This window comes from Hyperolius riggenbachi, chromosome 10, assembly GCF_040937935.1.
Source record: "Hyperolius riggenbachi isolate aHypRig1 chromosome 10, aHypRig1.pri, whole genome shotgun sequence".
Taxonomy (NCBI): Eukaryota; Metazoa; Chordata; class Amphibia; order Anura; family Hyperoliidae; genus Hyperolius; species Hyperolius riggenbachi.
In genome coordinates, this window is record NC_090655.1 from 244,150,231 (window position 1) to 244,170,370 (window position 20,140).

At 44.7% G+C, this 20,140-nt stretch overlaps 1 protein-coding gene across 1 annotated transcript in view; it reads left to right on the plus strand.

The window, feature by feature from the left end:
• Positions 1-5,831, plus strand: part of LOC137537023 (uncharacterized) — a 213,715-nt gene extending 207,884 nt beyond the window's left edge. The window contains 1 exon segment of the mRNA XM_068259179.1: positions 2,968-5,831. Coding sequence (XP_068115280.1) covers positions 2,968-4,490 — 1,523 coding nt within the window. The 3' untranslated portion in view covers positions 4,491-5,831.
• Positions 5,832-20,140: the final 14,309 nt, after the last annotated feature.

The window sequence follows — 20,140 nt, forward strand, 5'->3', positions numbered from 1 at the left end:
GAGCCCGCGAAACGCGTTGCATTATTGTTTGGAGTGTATGAATTAAAATTTTACATGTGTTGAAAAATCAACATCCTCGCTTGTTTGCTTGCGGGAGAGGTGGATCCACCCATCACCCACCTCCCCCCCCCCCCCCCCCCCCCCCCCGATTTTAAACCTTTTATCTTATTTTACCCTTTTGGCGCCTCTGTTCCGTCTACTCTCTCCTCACTAGTCAGACAGGCAGCCTCCTAACGTCATCCGGGTGAGCTAAAGATTCTAATGGCGGGAAGAGAGGGAGAGGATCGGGGTGCTCCAGCACTTGGTCAAGGCCCGAACCAAATGGTGCCACTGACTTCACAAGGTATTTATTGGCACAATTTGTGATAAGAGAGAGGGTAATGTAAGGGTACATTTACAAGGGGCATATGAGTGACACAAGTACACAATGGTGATAAGAATGTGTAAGGCCGCGGTCACAGTGGGACGTTGCATTGCGTTCCCTATATAACAGGAAGACAATGCATTGGAACAAAAAAGTCGTACTGCACATAACGGAGGTGCTATGTCACATACAGTGAAGTATACAGTCTATGAAAGTATGCTTCACTGTATCTGTTAAAGGATATTCCGAAGTGACGTGAGACATGATCAGGTAGACATGGGTATGTACAGTGCCAAGCACACTAATAACTATGCTGTGTTTCTTTTTATCTTTATCTGCCTGAAATAGTTAAATATCAGGTATGTAAGTGGCTTACTTAATCCTGACTCAGACAGGAAGTGACTATAAAACACTTTCCTAGCAGAAAATGGCTTCTGAGAGCAGGAAAGAGATAAAAAGGGTCAGTAGTTCATAGATTTTGGTTCTGGCATACTTCAATGAATGTGTCATTGAGCAAAAACAATAAAACTGTTAACACTTAAAGAGACTCTGAAGCGAGAATAAATCTCGCTTCAGAGCTCATAAATAGCAGGGGCACGTGTGCCCCTGCTAAACCGCCGCTATAGCGCGGCTTAACGGGGGTCCCTTCACTTGGTCGCAGATTTGGTCGTGATTTATTGCTTCCTGGAGGCAGGGCTAACGGCTGCAGCCCTGCCTCCAGTCGCGTCTGTCAGCGGCGCATCGCCGCCTCTCCCCCGCCCCTCTCAGTGAAGGAAGACTGAGAGGGGCGGGGGAGAGGCGGAGATGCGCGCTGACAGACGCGCGTGGGGCAGGGCTGCGGCGGCGGCTTGCCCTGCCCCAACCAGGAAGCGCTCCCCGGGTATTGAGGGGGATTTGGGGGTGAAGGGACCCCCGTTAAGCCGCGCTATAGCAGCGTTTTAGCAGGGGCACACGTGCCCCTGCTATTTATGAGCTCTGAAGCGAGATTTATTCTCGCTTCAGACTCTCTTTAAAAAGTAGATTTAAAGAGACTCTGAAGCGAGAATAAATCTCGCTTCAGAGCTCATAGTTAGCAGGGGCACGTGTGCCCCTGCTAAACCGCCGCTATAGCGCCGCTAAACGAGGGTCCCTTGACCCCCAAACCCCCCACTGCGACACTTGGTCGCAGACTTGGTCGCTCCTGGAGGCAGGGCTAACGGCTGCAGCCCTGCCTCCAGTCGCGTCTATCAGCGGCGCATCGCCACCTCTCCCCCGCCCCTCTCAGTGAAGGAAGACTGAGAGGGGCGGGGGAGAGGCGGAGATACACGCTGACAGACGCGCGTGGGGCAGGGCTGCGACGGTTAGCCCTGCCCCAACCAGGAAGCGCTCCCCCGCTGAAACGAGGGGATTTGGGGAATCAGGGACCCCAATTAAGCCGCGGGATAGCGGCGGTTTAGCAGGGGCACACGTGCTCCTGCTATCTATGAGGTCTGAAGCGAGATTTATTCTCGCTTCAGACTCTCTTTAAACATAAAATAAAACCGTGGAATATCTTAAAAAGTCATTTTTAGGAGAAGGAAGATAGATACAATCATTTGTTTCATTAGTTTATTTTCGCTTCGGATGTCTTTTAAGACGCCCATTTAGCAGTAATGTACTGCATGCAGTGCATTACCATAGCGCAGCTGGTTATACCACAATGCTACCGCCGCACTGTGAATGTGGGTTAGGTGGTGCCTTGCAGTGCAGGAAGCCGCATGTCAAAGTGGCCGTTACACCCTAGCGCACCACTGTGGGCGTGGCTTGAATGAATCCACATTGCTCTACAAACATAGTGCAGATTTCTTGCTATATGTACATATAGGCCTGTCACAAGTATAAAACTTTGAGTCCATTGGGCTTTTTTTTTTTTTTACCACAAAATTACTACCAGCGTTAAATTTCTGCATTCACAAAAAAATTTCTGCGGGTTTTCCGCATACGAGTAAATGGCGGTAAAAAAGATGTGGCAACCGTTGTCAAACATGCGGGAAAAAATAGTCAAAATAAATGTGTTAAAGTCTAACAAACACAGCGCTAAAGGCTCTAGACTCCATTTACTTTATTGGGAAGCAAAAAATTATCACCAGGCACTTGCAGGTGATAAAAACATTGTAGTTAAGGCATAAATAATGTGCCCCTTTTTTATGTGAATTTCGTTTTTTGTGAAGAAAATAATCATATTTAACAATTTTAACATTTTTGCATTATTTTTGCACATTTCTGCATGCGTAAATATCATGTGGAAAACTTTGTGAATGTCAACATGGCCTTATTTCCGTCGGAAATGTTCTGACTTTTGTTTACCACCATACGGTAAATGATTGTGAATAGAGCCCATTGTCTCATCAAGCTCTACAATTTCCTGCTTTTCCATGTATGGCCAATGAGATGCAAATAACTCTGACTGCAATGCAAATTGTATGTTTCTTATCAGATGCAGCTGCTGCATTTGCTCCATCTCCAATCTGCATAAACTTTGCATCAACTTGGAATTATTAGCATCCCACTGACTATCCCTAATGATAATTATTCCTCCCCTCAGAATTCTCTAACAGGAAGTGATGATGTTTCTCTATTTGCAGGGCGGAGTCCCGGCATCAGGACCCTCTCAGAGACTCGTCTCTCTGTATCCACAGACTGTACAACGGATGATGATGTCATTGGACAAGAGGGTCCTCCAAATATTCCCCCAGTCTCCCCTCATCTGTCAAATCCTGGGGTGTCTCATACCCAGCAGAGCTCTCCCCCTGCTGGAGGGTCTCATTCCTGTTCCACCTGTGGGAAATGTTTTATTCAGAAGTCACATCTGGTCAGTCATGAGAGATCTCACATGTGTAAGAAGCCCTATTCATGTCCTGAGTGTGGGAAATGTTTTGGAGATAAAGTAAACCTTGTCAAACATGAGAGAACTCACACTGGTGAGAAACCATATTCATGCACTGAGTGTGGGAAATGTTTCGGAGATAAAGTAAACCTTGTCAAACATAAGAGAACTCACACTGGCAAGAAACCACATTCATGTGCTGAGTGTGGGAAATGTTTTAGGAGTAAAACACACCTTGTCTTACATGAGAGAACTCACACTGGTGAGAAACCGTATTCATGCGCTGAGTGTGGTAAATGTTTTGGAGCTAAAGGAAACCTTGTCTCACACGAGAGAACTCACACTGGTGAGAAACCATATTCATGCACTGAGTGTGGGAAGTGTTTCGGAAATAAAGTAAACCTTGTCAAACATAAGGGAACTCACACTGGCAAGACACCATATTCATGTGCTGAGTGTGGGAAATGTTTTAGGAGTAAAACACACCTTGTCTCACATGAGAGAACTCACACTGGTGAGAAACCGTATTCATGCGCTGAGTGTGGTAAATGTTTTGGAGCTAAAGGAAACCTTGTCTCACACGAGAGAACTCACACTGGTGAGAAACCATATTCATGCACTGAGTGTGGGAAATGTTTCGGAGATAAAGTAAACCTTGTCAAACATAAGAGAACTCACACTGGCAAGAAACCATATTCATGTGCTGAGTGTGGGAAATGTTTTAGGAGTAAAACACACCTTGTCTCACATGAGAGAACTCACACCGGTGAGAAACCGTATTCATGCGCTAAGTGTGGTAAATGTTTTGGAGCTAAAGGAAACCTTGTCAATCATGAGAGAACTCACACTGGCAAGAAACCGTATTCATGTGCTGAGTGTGGGAAATGTTTTACCGCTAAAAGAAGCTTAGTCAGACATGAGAGAACTCACACTGGCGAGAAACCATATTCATGTGCTGAGTGTGGGAAATGTTTTAGGAGTAAAACAAATCTTGTCTCACATGAGAGAACTCACACTGGTGAGAAACCGTATTCATGCGCTGAGTGTGGTAAATGTTTTGGAGCTAAAGGAAACCTTGTCTATCATGAGAGAATTCACACTGGCGAGAAACCATATTCATGTGTTGAGTGTGGGAGATGTTTTTCACTTAAACTATACCTTGTCAAACATGAGAGAACTCACACTGGTGAGAAGCCATATTCATGTGCTGAGTGTGGGAAATGTTTTGCACAGAAATCAGCTCTTGTCAGACATGAGAGAGCTCACACTGGTGAGAAGTAAGGATCAGTGAAACAGCTTTTTCTTCAGTGAACCTGGCCTTGCCTGTTAGTGGCTGCTGCACACTGCGCTCCATCTACCTGACAGAGCTGGAAGTAGGGAGGATGGAGAGCAGCAGCCAATAACAGGCTTGCTCAGTTTCGCTTATCCCTCTATCATTACCGGTGAGAAGCTCTATTAATGCACTGAGTGTGGGAAATGTGATGACCGTCAGTGTTGTTTTACAATGTTTCCTTTATTCTTTATAAAGTGCACATGGATGGAAGCATCTTTACACAGAATCCCGAGGACTCTTTCACGCTGGTCAGTGAAATGATTTATTAAAGCCTTAAATATCCTGAACAGAGGAGACATGATGAGATAAACACAAAAGGGCGCTATTCTAGTTTAGAGGACCCAGCAGGAAACTTCATAGGGAACAGTTCTCCAATCACAGCATCCTCTACAGCATAAAGCATTGTGATTGGCTGAATAGTGTGGGCTTATACTACAACCAGAAACCTTGCAGTTCGAGGGGATGCTGTCCACCCAATCATGTTAGTGGAATTTCCCAATGAGGTTTCCTGCTGGGTCCCATAAATTAGACTAACGCCTACTAAAGTACTAACCCAGAAACACACACAGTCCTGCGAGACCCAAGTAAGTTTGTACATATATACAGGAGCTAACCGTGCCTGAAGGGCGACCACCTCACACCTCCAGAAATACATCCAACACACAGAATGGTCATGGCCATAACCAAGGCCGGATTTATAGCTTTTCTGCTCCAGGCCTAGTATGTTGGAGCTCTCCAGTGCCCCGCCCATTCCATGTGCCTCCACCTCTTCCATTTATAACATCCATGTACTGCAGCCCCTCCCATTCCATGTGCAGCCCCCTCTTCCATGTGTAACATCCATGTACTGCTGCCCCACCCATTCCATGTGCAGCCTTCTCTTCCATGTGTAACATCCATGTACTGCAGCCCCTCCCATTCCATGTGCCTCCGCCTCTTCCATGTGTAACATCCATGTACTGCTGCCCCACCCATTCCATGTGCAGCCCCCTCTTCCATGTGTAACATCCATGTACTGCAGCCCCTCCCATTCCATGTGCAGCCCCCTCTTCCATGTGTAACATCCATGTACTGCACAGGGCTGTGGAGTCGGAGTCGTGGAGTCGGGCAATTTTGGGTGCCTGGAGTCGGAGTCGGGAAAAAATGCACCGACTCCGACTCCTAATGAATTTGTAACTGTAATTAAAATATAAAATATGATAAAATGTTCTATTTCTCAGATAATAGTCATTAAAAATAATGTATATATATATATACAGTAATAGCTGTGCTTAGTCCACAAAAATGAAATAAACCAATCAAAATTAGTTACTTGTGCTGCTTCAATAAAGCAGTCCCCGTATTTTTAAGGTCAGATATACACATCTGATTGTGACTGTATATATGATGTGTACACAGGAATCTCTTCTATATACTAAATAACATCTATGCTGTAAGAATAAAGCCTAATGTGTAGCTGTGTCACTAATAGAGATGGTCAACGAGATGGAAATAATTCTGCATTGATGCTGATTTATGCAAATGTATGCACTCCCTTTGGTGATGAAATCAAATAATTTGATATGTTGTTAAAATGTGGTTTGGTGACTACAAATTAAAGGGTAACTGAGACGGATGAAAAGTAAAGTTTTATACACACCTGGGGCTTCCTCCAGCCCCCTTCAGGATAATCAGTCCCTCGCTGTCCTCCACCACCCGGATCTTCTGCTATGAGTCCTGGTAATTCAGCCAGTCAGCGCTGTCCGACCGCATGCCGCTCCCACAGCCAGGAACATTCTGCACCTGCGCAATAGTGCTGCACAGGTGTAGCATGCTCCTGGCGGCGGAGTGTGTGCATGCGCACTACGCCCGACTGGCTCAAGTACCTGGACTCATAGCAGAAGATCCAGGTGGTGGAGGAGGACAACGAGGGACTGATTATCCTAAAGGCGGCTGGAGGAAGCCCCAGGTATGTATAAAACTTTAATTTCATCTGTCTCAGGTTTACTTTGTTACACAGTAATACTATACTCTACATATGCACTCCCCCCAGAGCTGCAGGGAATCCACTGAGAATGCTGTGCACATTGAACACAGAGGTGTTGTCTGTTTACAATCTCCTCATTCCCCTGCAGAGTACCTGCACATCATTCTTACATGTACCCACAGTTACATTGCCTAGGGCCTGATAGATGTTCTTTGTTCCGGTTTGTACCTTTTACAAGTACTCTTACCAAGGACTAGTTTTAGTCTAAAGGGAATAAATATAGTAGTCTACATATCCTTCTCACTTCAGTTGTCCTGTAAAATTCCTAAGCGTTGGCAGTTAAGAGAAGAATTTCATGTTACATATTTTTAATCAACAAAATTGTAATATGCAAATTAGAGGAGTCGGATTCGAGGAGTCTGAGTCGGTGGAATCCTAAACTGAGGAGTCGGAGTCGGTGGATTTTTGGACCGACTCCACAGCCCTGGTACTGCAGCCCCTCCCATTCCATGTGCAGCCTTCTCTTCCATGTGTAACATCCATGTACTGCAGCCCCTCCCCATTCCATGTGCAGCCCTCTCTTCCATGTGTAACATCCATGTACTGCAGCCCCTCCCATTCCATGTGCAGCCCCCTCTACCTTGTGTAACATCCATGTACTGCAGCCCCTCCCATTCCATGTGCAGCCCCTTCTACCTTGTGTAACATCAATGTACTGCAGTCGCTCCCTTTCCATGTGCAGCCCCCTCTTCCATGTGTAACATCCATGTACTGCAGTCCCTCCCATTCCATGTGCAGCCCCCTCTACCTTGTGTAACATCCATGTACTGCAGTCCCTCCCATTCCATGTGCAGCCCCCTCTACCTTGTGTAACATCCATGTACTGCAGCCCCTCCCATTCCATGTGCAGCCCCCTCCTCCATGTGTAACATCCATGTACTGTAGCCCCTCTCATTTATGTACAGCTTCCTTGGGCATCAGGTTCCCTTTTTCTTTTTTGAAAAATCTTTATTTGTCAGAGATTTTTGAACAGTACAAGCTTACATCATATAATAATATCAATCTTATTCAAACGGTCTTATTAATAGTATAAAAGCCACCTTTCTTTGTGATTGGTACAGGAAAGAGCATATATAATAGGTCTATTTTAATCCAAAGGCTATGTGGCATATACATTATCTTATATCTTTATATTTACTTCCTGTTAGGTTACAGATGCCGATGGATGTGACTATTCTTGTTATAAACATATGTTAAGTGTAAGGTTATAGAACAATATCAAATAAAAACTTTTAAACAACCAACGAGACCACTTTGTTTCTTTGCATACGCTTCTCAATATTCACATTACTTAATACTGATATTTCTATAAAGCGTTTGACACATTAGTGTTAAAAGGGGGATTCTGCATATTATGGCTATGTTAGTTATGGGTCATAGCAGACATTTACCAATATATCATCATATAGTCAGCTACTAGAGGTCATTTTTTTTTTTTTTAGAGGTTCTGGTGAAATTATTATTGCACAGTACTCAATATCACCGCCTCAAATTCCTCCGACTCTCGGAACGTTGACCAGCAGTCCCATGTTTTTTTAAATACCTCAGTTCTGTTTTGAGCCACATGAGCTAGATTTTCCGTATAATATACCAAATCCATTTCTCCGATCAACTCCTTCAGGTTAGGGGCCGAGGTGCTTTTCCACCCTCTGATTATGATACATTTAGCTGCATTGAGAATATGTCTCACACGTTGGTTTTTATGTATCTCCTGATTGACCAGTCATTATGGTGTAGCAGATAGGTCTCCGGCAGGAATGGAAACTCACCCTCTAATACGCTACTGATTAGTCTTTTGACTCCCTTCCAAAAGGCCACCACCCCAGGGCAATTCCACAGAATATGTAAAAGTGTACCCCTACTACTCCCACATCTCCAACAGGTAGGATTGGCCTCAGGGTAGTATTTGTGAAGCTTAGTAGGTGTTAAATACCAAGAGGTCAATACTTTGTAGTTCATTTCTTGTGTTCTTGCTGCTAGGGAGGTTTTATGGGTGAAGATATACATTTTTTTTCTTTGTGCGGTAGAGAACGTGGTTCCTAGTTCTGATTCCCATTTATCCATAAATGGCATGTTTGGGGATGACTGATCAATCAGTAGGGTGTAGATCGCTGATAAAACCTTCCGCATTGGTTCTTTTCCTGTACATAGATTCTCAAAGGTTGTAGGTGGTCTAGTCATTTCTGGATGGATTTTTAATCGTCTCATGTAGTAACGTATTTGGAATAAGTTCCACCAGCCTAAATTGAGCCGGGGAAACCTCTCCCTAAGATAGTCAAGAGAGGGCCATTCAGAGTGGTCCCTGAAGAGAGCAAGTGTCAGGCCCCTACCGTCTACATAGAGTCTGGATTGTGTACCGATTATCGGAATATCAGGATTTGTCACTAGTGGTAAAAGAGGAGATGGCCAAGGTGATATCTCTGTCAGGTGTCTAACCTTATTGAGACTTTTGAAGGTGTTAATGCATAGCGGTGGGCAGGGCCATTTGGTTATATCTGAGGAGGTTATCCACAAGAGATCTGTTAGGGGAAATGTAGTTAAGTCCTGTTCTAGTCTGGTCCATTGCTTGTCTACTCCAGTCAACAGCTCTAGTAAGAACTGCTGCATGGTAATAAAACGCAACCTTGGGTACTGCCAGACCTCCTGATATCTTATTAGAATATAGTACATCTCTCTTCAGTCTGGGGGGTTTGTGTCTCCAGATGTATCTGTTGAACGTCATTTGTACCTGTCGGAGAAATGAATTCGGTATAGGGATTGGCAGAGTCTGAAAAAGGTATAGCAATCTGGGCATTGCATTCATTTTTAGAACTGCTATACGACCCAACCAGGATAGTTGTGGTAGGTCCCATCTTTTTAGATCTTCTGACAATGTGCTCAGAATCGGAGGAAAATTCAGCGTAAAGACTTCATTCATGGTGTTTGAAATATTAGTACCCAGGTATCTAATGCATTTTTTGTTCCATTTAAAGGGAAAAGAACACTCCAGTTGAAGTCTAACTGTTTCAGGTAGGCTTATGTTGAAGGCTTCGCACTTTTCAAGGTTTATCTTGAAAAATGAAACCTCTGTGAATTTTTTGAACTCTTCTAACAGGTTGGGAAGTGTTGTAACTGGATTTTTAACATAAAACAACAAATCATCTGCGTATGCAGCTACCTTATGTTCCGTGTCCCCAACTTTAATGCCCACTATATCCCCATTGTTCCGGACATGGCAAAGGAACGGCTCTAAGGCCAGAGCAAAAATTAGAGGAGACAGTGGGCATTCTTGCCTGGAGCCATTTCTTATGTTTAGGGGAGCCGACAACGACCCATTAACTTTAATACGCGCTGAAGGTATAGTGTACAGGGAGCCTATAGAAGATAGAAGTCTAGGTCCTATGTTTGTTTGTAGCAGTACAGCCTTTATCCAGTCCCATCCCACTCGGTCAAATGCCTTTTCGGCGTCTGTGGACAGGAGCATACCTTGTATATTACGTGACCGGATGTGTTGCACTAGATCCAGGGTTCTAATAGTGTTGTCTCGCGCCTCTCTGTTTGGTATGAAGCCTACCTGGTCCCAGTGTACCAGGTGATTCATATGCGGGGCAATTCTGTTTGCTAGTAATTTGGAGAAAATTTTTAAGTCTAGATTTAAAAGTGAGATTGGCCTGTAACTGTCGCATGTCGCAGGGTCTTTACTTGGTTTTAATATCACCGATATGTGTGACTCTAGGGCCTGGGCCGGGAATTGTGATTCAGGGGTACCTTCAGCCAAAGCATTGTAGAGTTTACAGAGATACGGTGCTAGGGTGTCCTTATATTTTTTGTAATATTCCACTGGAAATCCGTCTGGACCTGGTGCTTTGCCTATTTTGATGCTAGCTATTACGCTTTTTATTTCCTGTTCTGTAATAGGTACTTCCAGCTCTTTTATCGCATCTATGTCTAATTTCGGGAGATGTACAGAGTTAATATATTTTTGGATTAATTGTCCCAAGGATTCTTTTCCAGTTTTGCTCTCTGATCCCTCCAGATTGTATAATTTAGAGTAAAATCTCCTGAAGCTGTTTGCAATAGAGCCGTTCCTTGTATGCCTCCTTCCCTCATGGTCTACAATCTGGGAAACGTATCTTCTCTGCATTTGTTTTTTAAGTGCTTTAGCTAATAGTCTCCCGGACTTATTCCCATTGATATAATAAAGATTTTGGCACCTCCGCACTGCCTGTTTAGCATATTTGAGTTTGTTAAGTTTTGTTCTATGCTCATTCAATGCTTTCAGAATCTCCAGAGAAAGAGAACTTTTATGTTTAATTTCTAGCTTATGAATGTCTTCGATAAGCTGCTTGATAATTGCATTTCTCTCTCTTTTGATTCTGGCGCCCATTTGGATTAAGTATCCCCTCAGAACACATTTGTGTGATTCCCATAGGATAGGGGGAGAGATGTTTTCTGTATCATTGGTCCTGAAAAACGCATTCAGCTCTCTTTCAATTTCTCTGCTGTGTTCAGGGTCTTGCAATGTCGAGACATTAAGTCTCCAGGTAAAGGGGCCATCTCTTTTAGCTCTGCAATTGAGAGTGATGCTGACCGGATGTAATCGGAGTAAGAAATTATACCTATGTCTGCTCCAATGTGTTCTGAGAGGAGGTTGTGTGAAATCAGAATGTAATCGATCCTGCTATAGGCCTGAAATACATTTGAGAAAAATGAATAGTCTCTAGACCCAGTGTGGGTGACTCTCCATACATCCACCAACTGTCGCTCATGTAATAGTATCTTGATTTTATTTATCTTGGCGTACGGGATGGCGGACCTGCCTTGTGAAGTGTCTAACTTGGGGTCTAAGGGGACGTTTAAGTCGCCTCCCAAGATGACACTTCCTTCAGCAAATGCATCAAGTTCCTCCAAGAATTTCCCCAAGAACGACAATTGGTCAGTGTTAGGAGCGTATATGGAGCCCAGGGTGTATTTCACATTTTTTATCAGGCATTTAACCAGAACAAATCTCCCTCCCTGGTCAGACTTTACTTCTATTTCTGTAAAAAGGTAGGTTCTTATTAATCAGGATCGCCGTCCCTTTCGTTTTTGACTCAGGCGACACACTCAGATATGAGATTGGGAAATTCCTATCTCTTAATGCTGGGTGATTATCTTTCTTAAAGTGCGTTTCCTGAATGAAAACAATATGCACCCTTTGTTTCCACATGTCTTTTAGGACTACCCTCCTCTTCTCAGGTATGTTTAGTCCTCTAGCGTTGACTGAAAAGCATTTCATGTCTGCCATAACTGTTTGTGATAATGTAAGCTAGATACATATGCAGAGTCCCTGCGTAAATCTCTTGTGGTCTTTGAACATATAACTGTTAAACATGTAATCATCTTCAACATGAAGAGAATAACTAAAGAAGCTTCTATCCTTTTCGCATTTACGTCTACTTGAGTCGTCCTATGTGGAACATGAGGAACCATGGTCAACTAAAGGGAGTAGCTCCCCCTCACTCAACCCAATTTAACCTTTAAATCATGCATAGTACAATTAGGAACCAGGACGTATGAAAGTGAGAAGGGCGACCATTGTCTCGCCATGAATCTCCCTTAATCTGCCAGCCTGCATCCACCAATATATATAGCTAATTAATCACTAATTAGTAGCATTTTACACCTTTATGCACGTTTCCCACAGTTTGTGGCTTTATGTTGGTGACATTTCGCGCTGCACGCGTGTATATATGAAAGGAGAGTATTATCTCTGTACTCCCATACGGTCTAGGATGCCTGGGTGTTATGAGGGAGACTCAAGGCGTAGTGATTCTTATTCATTTAAGTATCAAGCATATAATCCATATAACGAGCCAAATCATAGCAATGTTGGGAATGGCTATCTGTTTACAATATGCACGATTATAGTAGTGGAATAATTGTCACCGAAATCATTAATATGACATGCTGTATACACATATGCACATCAACAGACGTGCGCAGTCTTCCCTCTATTGTAGGTATGTCCTCATATATGCGGAAATCCAGATCGGTAGGACTCCCCTTTCATGGCTATCAAGGCCCATTTATGCCCAAGTTTCAAAATAAGTGCACCGACATTAAAGAGACTCCGTAACAAAAATTGCATCCTGTTTTTTATCATCCTACAAGTTCCAAAAGCTATTCTAATGTGTTCTGGCTTACTGCAGCACGTTCTACTATCACCATCTCTGTAATAACTCAACTTATCTCTCTCTTGTCAGACTTGTCAGCCTGTGTCTGGAAGGCTGCCAAGTTCTTCAGTGTTGTGGTTCTGTGATGCATCTCCCCCCTACAGGCCCCTCTCTGCACACTGCCTGTGTGTTATTTAGAATAGAGCAGCTTCTCTCTTATCTTTTACAAGCTGGATAAATCCTCCTCTGAGCTGGCTGGGCTTTCACATACTAATGAATTACATACAGGCAGAGCTGTCTGCACTCTGCAAGAAGAAACAGCCTGACACTTCAGTGGAAGATAGCTGCAGGGGGAAAGAAACACACAAATGATCTCTTGAGATTCAAAAGGAAGGGTGTATACAGCCTGCTTGTGTATGAATGTATTTTCTATGTGTGGACATACTGTACATCAACCTACTTCCTGTTTTGGTGGCCATTTTGTTTGTTTATAAACAAACTTTTTAAAACAGTTTTTGACTACTTTTAATGCGGCGGGGAGCGGTGAAATTGTGACAGAGGGTAATAGGAGATGTCCCCTAACGCACTGGTATGTTTACTTTTGTGCGATTTTAACAATACAGATTCTCTTTAAGTGGGCAGGCTGGAAGGCGGAGTGGAGGACTGCTTAGAATGAGGGAGAAGAGGAGGCATAAGGTGGATCACAAGGATGCTGGCGTGTGCTTAGAGTGCGATTTTAACAATACAGATTCTCTTTAAGGATATGTCTGCTCCTGCAAAGTGCGTCATATATATATATATATGCACTGGAGAACGCTCTGCCATTGCCAGTTCATGTGCTTCTTGCGTGTCAGTGGCAAGTGTCCGTGGAAGGGAGAAGGCCCTAAAATTAGGATATGCTGCGTCTGATTGCGCAGTATCGTAGATTAGAGGGGCAGCCATTATCAGCCATTATCAGTGTCATATGGGTAAAAAGTGTATGTACCGTACCTTATCATCGTAGTCATGCGGCTGGACTGCAAGTCATATCAACGGTCGCCCAAAACGCTTCCCCCGTCACCTCATCTCTTTTGTTGTTTCTTGTTTCTTTGCGGAAGGCCCAAGATTAGCTTTTCAGGCTGCCATTCTGGTACTTCTACATGCGGTAGACCTAATGCTTTGATCAGGTCTGGTAGCTCGGCCGGGATCTTCAGGGTATGTATCTTGTCGTCTCCCAGAATATTCAGTTGGAAGGGAAATCCCCAACGATATTTAAGACCTTTCTCATTGAGAGCTTTCAGAAGTGGCTGTAGCGCTCTTCTTTGGGCCAGGGTGCTTGGGGCGAGGTCCTGATATAGCTAGAGCTGGAGTCCCTCGTGCTCTATGGCGTCCATTTTCCGCGCGGCCTGCATGATCGCCTCCTTCACGCTATAGTGGTGGAGCCGGCAGATAATATCACGTGGCGGTTCATTCGGTGCCGGCATAGGGCGTAAGGCTCTGTGTGCCCTGTCTATTTTGATGGCATGGTCGTCCGGTTGCTTTAGGATCCTGTTAAAGACCGTCACCAGGGTTTCTTTGATTTGCTGTGTGTCTATGGATTCAGGTAGGCCTCTTAGTCTAATGTTACACCGCCGACTGCGGTTTTGCTGATCCTCAAGCCCCGCTCTGAGTAGTGAGTTGACCACTGATTGTTGTTTGTTGGACTCCTTGAGCTTAGCGAGGTCAGCTTTCACCGACGCCATCTCATCTTCTAGGCCTCCCAGCCGCACCTCATGTGCATCTACCTCCGATTGCACCACTTGTAGTTCTGCCCTGGATGCTGCGGTAATCCTGTCCGCAAGTTCGGACGGGTCGTCTTTGGTTGGCAGATTATGTAGGAAGTCTCTTATTTCGTTAAGTGATCTGGTGGTTGCCGCGTCTGATTCTGAGGCCGAAGCCATTTCGGATGTGCTGGGTGATGCGTCCGCCATCTTTGCTGCAGTCTGCGTGGCCTCGTTTCGTTTTAGGTATTTTGTGACCCTCTGCTGCCCTGGAGAGGTCTCTGTTGCTTGCAGTTTCGTCCCCTTCTTGCTCTTGGACCTTCCGCTCATAGTTCTATAGCAAGCTGGATGTTAATAGACGGTTCCTATAGCGAATTATATGTGGGTGAATGAGGAGCTCTGGAGAGACACGTCTCTACGCCGCCATGGTTGGCTCTGCCCCAGGTTCCCTTTTTCATGTGTTACTCCTCATTTGCATTCTTTTCTTTCATATGTAGCAACCCCTGTTTCACATCTAGGTGCCCCTCGGGCTGCAGCCACCCAAGGCCCGGGCCTTTCCAGATATCCAACCCTGGCCTCAGTTGTAGAAGATCGATGTTAGTTTATTGTAGTAATCACAACGTATACAGATGCTCTGTCTTGCACTGTGGTTATTTAATGTGGTTGCTGTATACATAGTTATTTGGGTTGTAAAAAGACATACATACATCCAGTTCACCCAGAAAATAAAGTACAACACTATCCTGCATCCTCACATATTCCTGTTGATCCAGAGGAAGGCGAGAAACCCTTACAAGACATGGTCCAATTAACCCCAAAAGGGAAAACAATCCTTCCGACTCCAGATGGCAATCATATAAAATCCCTGGATCAACACCACAAGAATTACCGGTGCTAATACCTAGTGTTCATATCCATGGATGTCTTTCAATGCAAGGAAAGCATTTAAACCCCTCCCCTTCCCTTAACCACTTGAGGACCACAGTCTTTTCGCCCCTTAAGGACCAGAGCCTTTTTCTCCATTCAGACCACTGCAGCTTTCACGGTTTAATGCTCGGTCATACAACCTACCACCTAAATGAATTTTACCTCCTTTTCTTGTCACTAATACAGCTTTCTTTTGATGCTATTTGATTGCTCCTGCGAGTTTTACTTTTTATTATATTCATCAAAAAAGACATGAATTTTGGCAAAAAAATGATTTTTTTAACTTTCTGTGCTGACATTTTTCAAATAAAGTAAAATTTCTGTATACATGCAGCGCGAAAAATGTGGACAAACCTGTTTTTGATAAAAAAAAAACCATTCAGTGTATATTTATTGGTTTGGGTAAAAGTTATAGCGTTTACAAACTATGGTGCCAAAAGTGAATTTTCCCATTTTCAAGCATCTCTGACTTTTCTGCGCACCTGTCAGGTTTCATGAGGGGCTAAAATTCCAGGATAGTACAAATACCCCCCAAATGACCCCATTTTGGAAAGAAGACATCCCAAAGTATTCAGTGAGAGGCATGGTGAGTTCATAGAAGATTTTATTTTTTGTCACAAGTTAGCGGAAAATGACACTTTCTGACAAAAAAAAGAAAAAAAAAAAGTTTCCATTTCTTCTAACTTGCAACAAAAAAAAATGAAATCTGCCACGGACTCACTATGCTCCTCTCTGAATACCTTGAAGTGTCTACTTTCCAAAATGGGGTCATTTGTGGGGTGTGTTCACTGTCCTCGCATTTTGGGGGGTGCCTAATTGTAAGCACCCCTGTAAAGCCTAAAGATGCTCATTGGACTTTTGGCCCCTTAGCGCAGTTAGGCTGCAAAAAAGTGCCACACATGTGGTATTGCCGTACTCAGGAGAAGTAGTATAATGTGTTTTGGGGTGTATTTTTACACATACCCATGCTGGGTGGGAGAAATATCTCCATAAATGACAATTGTTTTATTTTTTTACACACAATTGTCTATTTATAGAGATATTTCTGCCACTCAGCATGGGTATGTGGAAAAATACACCCCAAAACACATTATACTACTTCTCCTGAGTACGGCGATACCACATGTGTGGCACTTTTTTGCACCCTAACTGCGCTAAGGGGCCCAAAGTTCAATGAGTACCTTTAGGATTTCACAGGTCATTTTGAGAAATTTCGTTTCAAGACTACTCCTCGCGGTTTAGGGCCCCTAAAATGCCAGGACAGTATAGGAACCCCACAAATTACCCCATTTTAGAAAGAAGACACCCCAAGGTATTCCGTTAGGAGGATGGTGAGTTCATAGAAGATTTTTTTTTTTTGTCACAAGTTAGCGGAAATTGATTTTAATTGTTTTTTTTCACAAAGTGTCATTTTCCGCTAACTTATGACAAAAAATAAAATCTTCTATGAACTCACCATACTCCTAACGGAATACCTTGGGGTGTCTTCTTTCTAAAATGGGGTCATTTGTGGGGTTCCTATACTGCCCTGGCATTTTAGGGGCCCTAAACCGTGAGGAGTAGTCTTGAAACCAAATGTCGCAAAATGACCTGTGAAATCCTAAAGGTACTCATTGGACTTTGGGCCTCTTAGCGCACTTAGGGTGCAAAAAAGTGCCACACATGTGGTACCGCCGTACTCAGGAGAAGTAGTATAATGTGTTTTGGGGTGTATTTTTACACATACCCATGCTGGGTGGGAGAAATATCTCTGTAAATGACAATTGTTTGATTTTTTTTTACACACAATTGTCCTTTTACAGAGAGATTTCTCCCACCCAGCATGGGTATGTGTAAAAATACACCCCAAAACACAATATACTACTTCTTCTGAGTACGGCGATACCACATGTGTGACACTTTTTTGCAACCTAGGTGCGCTAAGGGGCCTAACGTCCTATTCACAGGTCATTTTGAGGCCTTTGGATTCTAGACTACTGCTCACGGTTTAGGGCCCCTTAAATGCCAGGGCAGTATAGGAACCCCACAAGTGACCCCATTTTAGAAAGAAGACACCCCAAGGTATTCTGTTAGGAGTATGGTGAGTTCATAGAAGATTTTTTTTTTGTCACAAGTTAGCGGAAAATGACACTTTGTGAAAAAAAAAACAATACATATCAATTTCCGCTAACTTGTGACAAAAAATAAAATCTTCTATGAACTCATCATACACCTAACAGAATACCTTGGGGTGTCTTCTTTCTAAAATGGGGTCACTTGTGGGGTTCCTATACTGCCCTGGCATTTTACGGGCCCAAAACTGTGAGTAGTCTGGAAACCAAATTTCTCAAAATGACTGATCAGGGGTATAAGCATCTGCAAATTTTGATGACAGGTGGTCTATGAGGGGGCAAATTTTGTGGAACCGGTCATAAGCAGGGTGGCCTCTTAGATGACAGGATGTTTTGGGCCTGATCTGATGGATAGGAGTGCTAGGGGGTGACAGGAGGTGATTGATGGGTGTCTCAGGGGGCGGTTAGAGGGGAAAATAGATGCAATCAATGCACTGGGGAGGTGATCGGAAGGGGGTCTGAGGGGGACCTGAGGGTTTGGCCGAGTGATCAGGAGCCCACACGGGGCAAATTAGGGCCTGATCTGATGGGTAGGTGTGCTAGGGGGTGACAGGAGGTGATTGATGGGTGTCTCAAGGTGTGATTAGAGGGGGGAAATAGATGCAAGCAATGCACTAGCGAGGTGATCAGGGCTGGGGTCTGAGGACGTTCTGAGGTGTGGGCGGGTGATTGGGTGCCCGCAAGGGGCAGATTAGGGTCTAATCTGATGGGTAACCGTGACAGGTGGTGATAGGGGGTGATTGATGGGTAATTAGTGGGTGTTTAGAGGAGAGAAGAGATGTAAACACTGCACTTGGGAGGTGATCTGATGTCGGATCTGCGGGCGATCTATTGGTGTGGGTGGGTGATCAGATTGCCCGCAAGGGGCAGGTTAGGGGCTGATTGATGGGTGGCAGTGACAGGGGGTGATTGATGGGTGGCAGTGACAGGGGGTGATTGATAGGTGATTGACAGGTGATCAGTGGGTTATTACAGGGAATAACAGATGTAAATATTGCACTGGCGAATTGATAAAGGGGGGTCTGAGGGCAATCTGAGCGTGTGGGCGGGTGATTGGGTGCCCGCAAGGGGTAGATTAGGGTCTAATCTGATGGGTAACAGTGACAGGTGGTGATAGGGGGTAATTGATAGGTGATTGATGGGTAATTAGTGGGTGTTTAGAGGAGAGAATAGATGTAAACAATGGATTTGGGAGGTGATCTGATGTCGGATCTGCGGGCGATCTATTGGTGTGGGTGGGTGATCAGATTGCCCGCAAGGGGCAGGTTAGGGGCTGATTGATGGGTGGCAGTGACAGGGGGTGATTGATGGGTGGCAGTGACAGGGGGTGATTGATAGGTGATTGACAGGTGATCAGTGGGTTATTACAGGGAATAACAGATGTAAATATTGCACTGGCGAATTGATAAAGGGGGGTCTGAGGGCAATCTGAGCGTGTGGGCGGGTGATTGGGTGCCCGCAAGGGGCAGATTAGGGTCTAATCTGATGGGTAACCGTGACAGGTGGTGATAGGGGGTGATTGATGGGTAATTAGTGGGTGTTTAGAGGAGAGAAGAGATGTAAACACTGCACTTGGGAGGTGATCTGATGTCGGATCTGCGGGCGATCTATTGGTGTGGGTGGGTGATCAGATTGCCCGCAAGGGGCAGGTTAGGGGCTGATTGATGGGTGGCAGTGACAGGGGGTGATTGATGGGTGGCAGTGACAGGGGGTGATTGATAGGTGATTGACAGGTGATCAGTGGGTTATTACAGGGAATAACAGATGTAAATATTGCACTGGCGAATTGATAAAGGGGGGTCTGAGGGCAATCTGAGCGTGTGGGCGGGTGATTGGGTGCCCGCAAGGGGTAGATTAGGGTCTAATCTGATGGGTAACAGTGACAGGTGGTGATAGGGGGTAATTGATAGGTGATTGATGGGTAATTAGTGGGTGTTTAGAGGAGAGAATAGATGTAAACAATGGATTTGGGAGGTGATCTGATGTCGGATCTGCGGGCGATCTATTGGTGTGGGTGGGTGATCAGATTGCCCGCAAGGGGCAGGTTAGGGGCTGATTGATGGGTGGCAGTGACAGGGGGTGATTGATGGGTGGCAGTGACAGGGGGTGATTGATAGGTGATTGACAGGTGATCAGTGGGTTATTACAGGGAATAACAGATGTAAATATTGCACTGGCGAATTGATAAAGGGGGGTCTGAGGGCAATCTGAGCGTGTGGGCGGGTGATTGGGTGCCCGCAAGGGGTAGATTAGGGTCTAATCTGATGGGTAACAGTGACAGGTGGTGATTGATAGGTGATTGATGGGTAATTAGTGGGTGTTTAGAGGAGAGAATAGATGTAAACAATGGATTTGGGAGGTGATCTGATGTCGGATCTGCGGGCGATCTATTGGTGTGGGTGGGTGATCAGATTGCCCACAAGGGGCAGGTTAGGGGCTGATTGATGGGTGGCAGTGACAGGGGGTGATTGATGGGTGGCAGTGACAGGGGGTGATTGATAGGTGATTGACAGGTGATCAGTGGGTTATTACAGGGAATAACAGATGTAAATATTGCACTGGCGAATTGATAAAGGGGGGTCTGAGGGCAATCTGAGCGTGTGGGCGGGTGATTGGGTGCCCGCAAGGGGTAGATTAGGGTCTAATCTGATGGGTAACAGT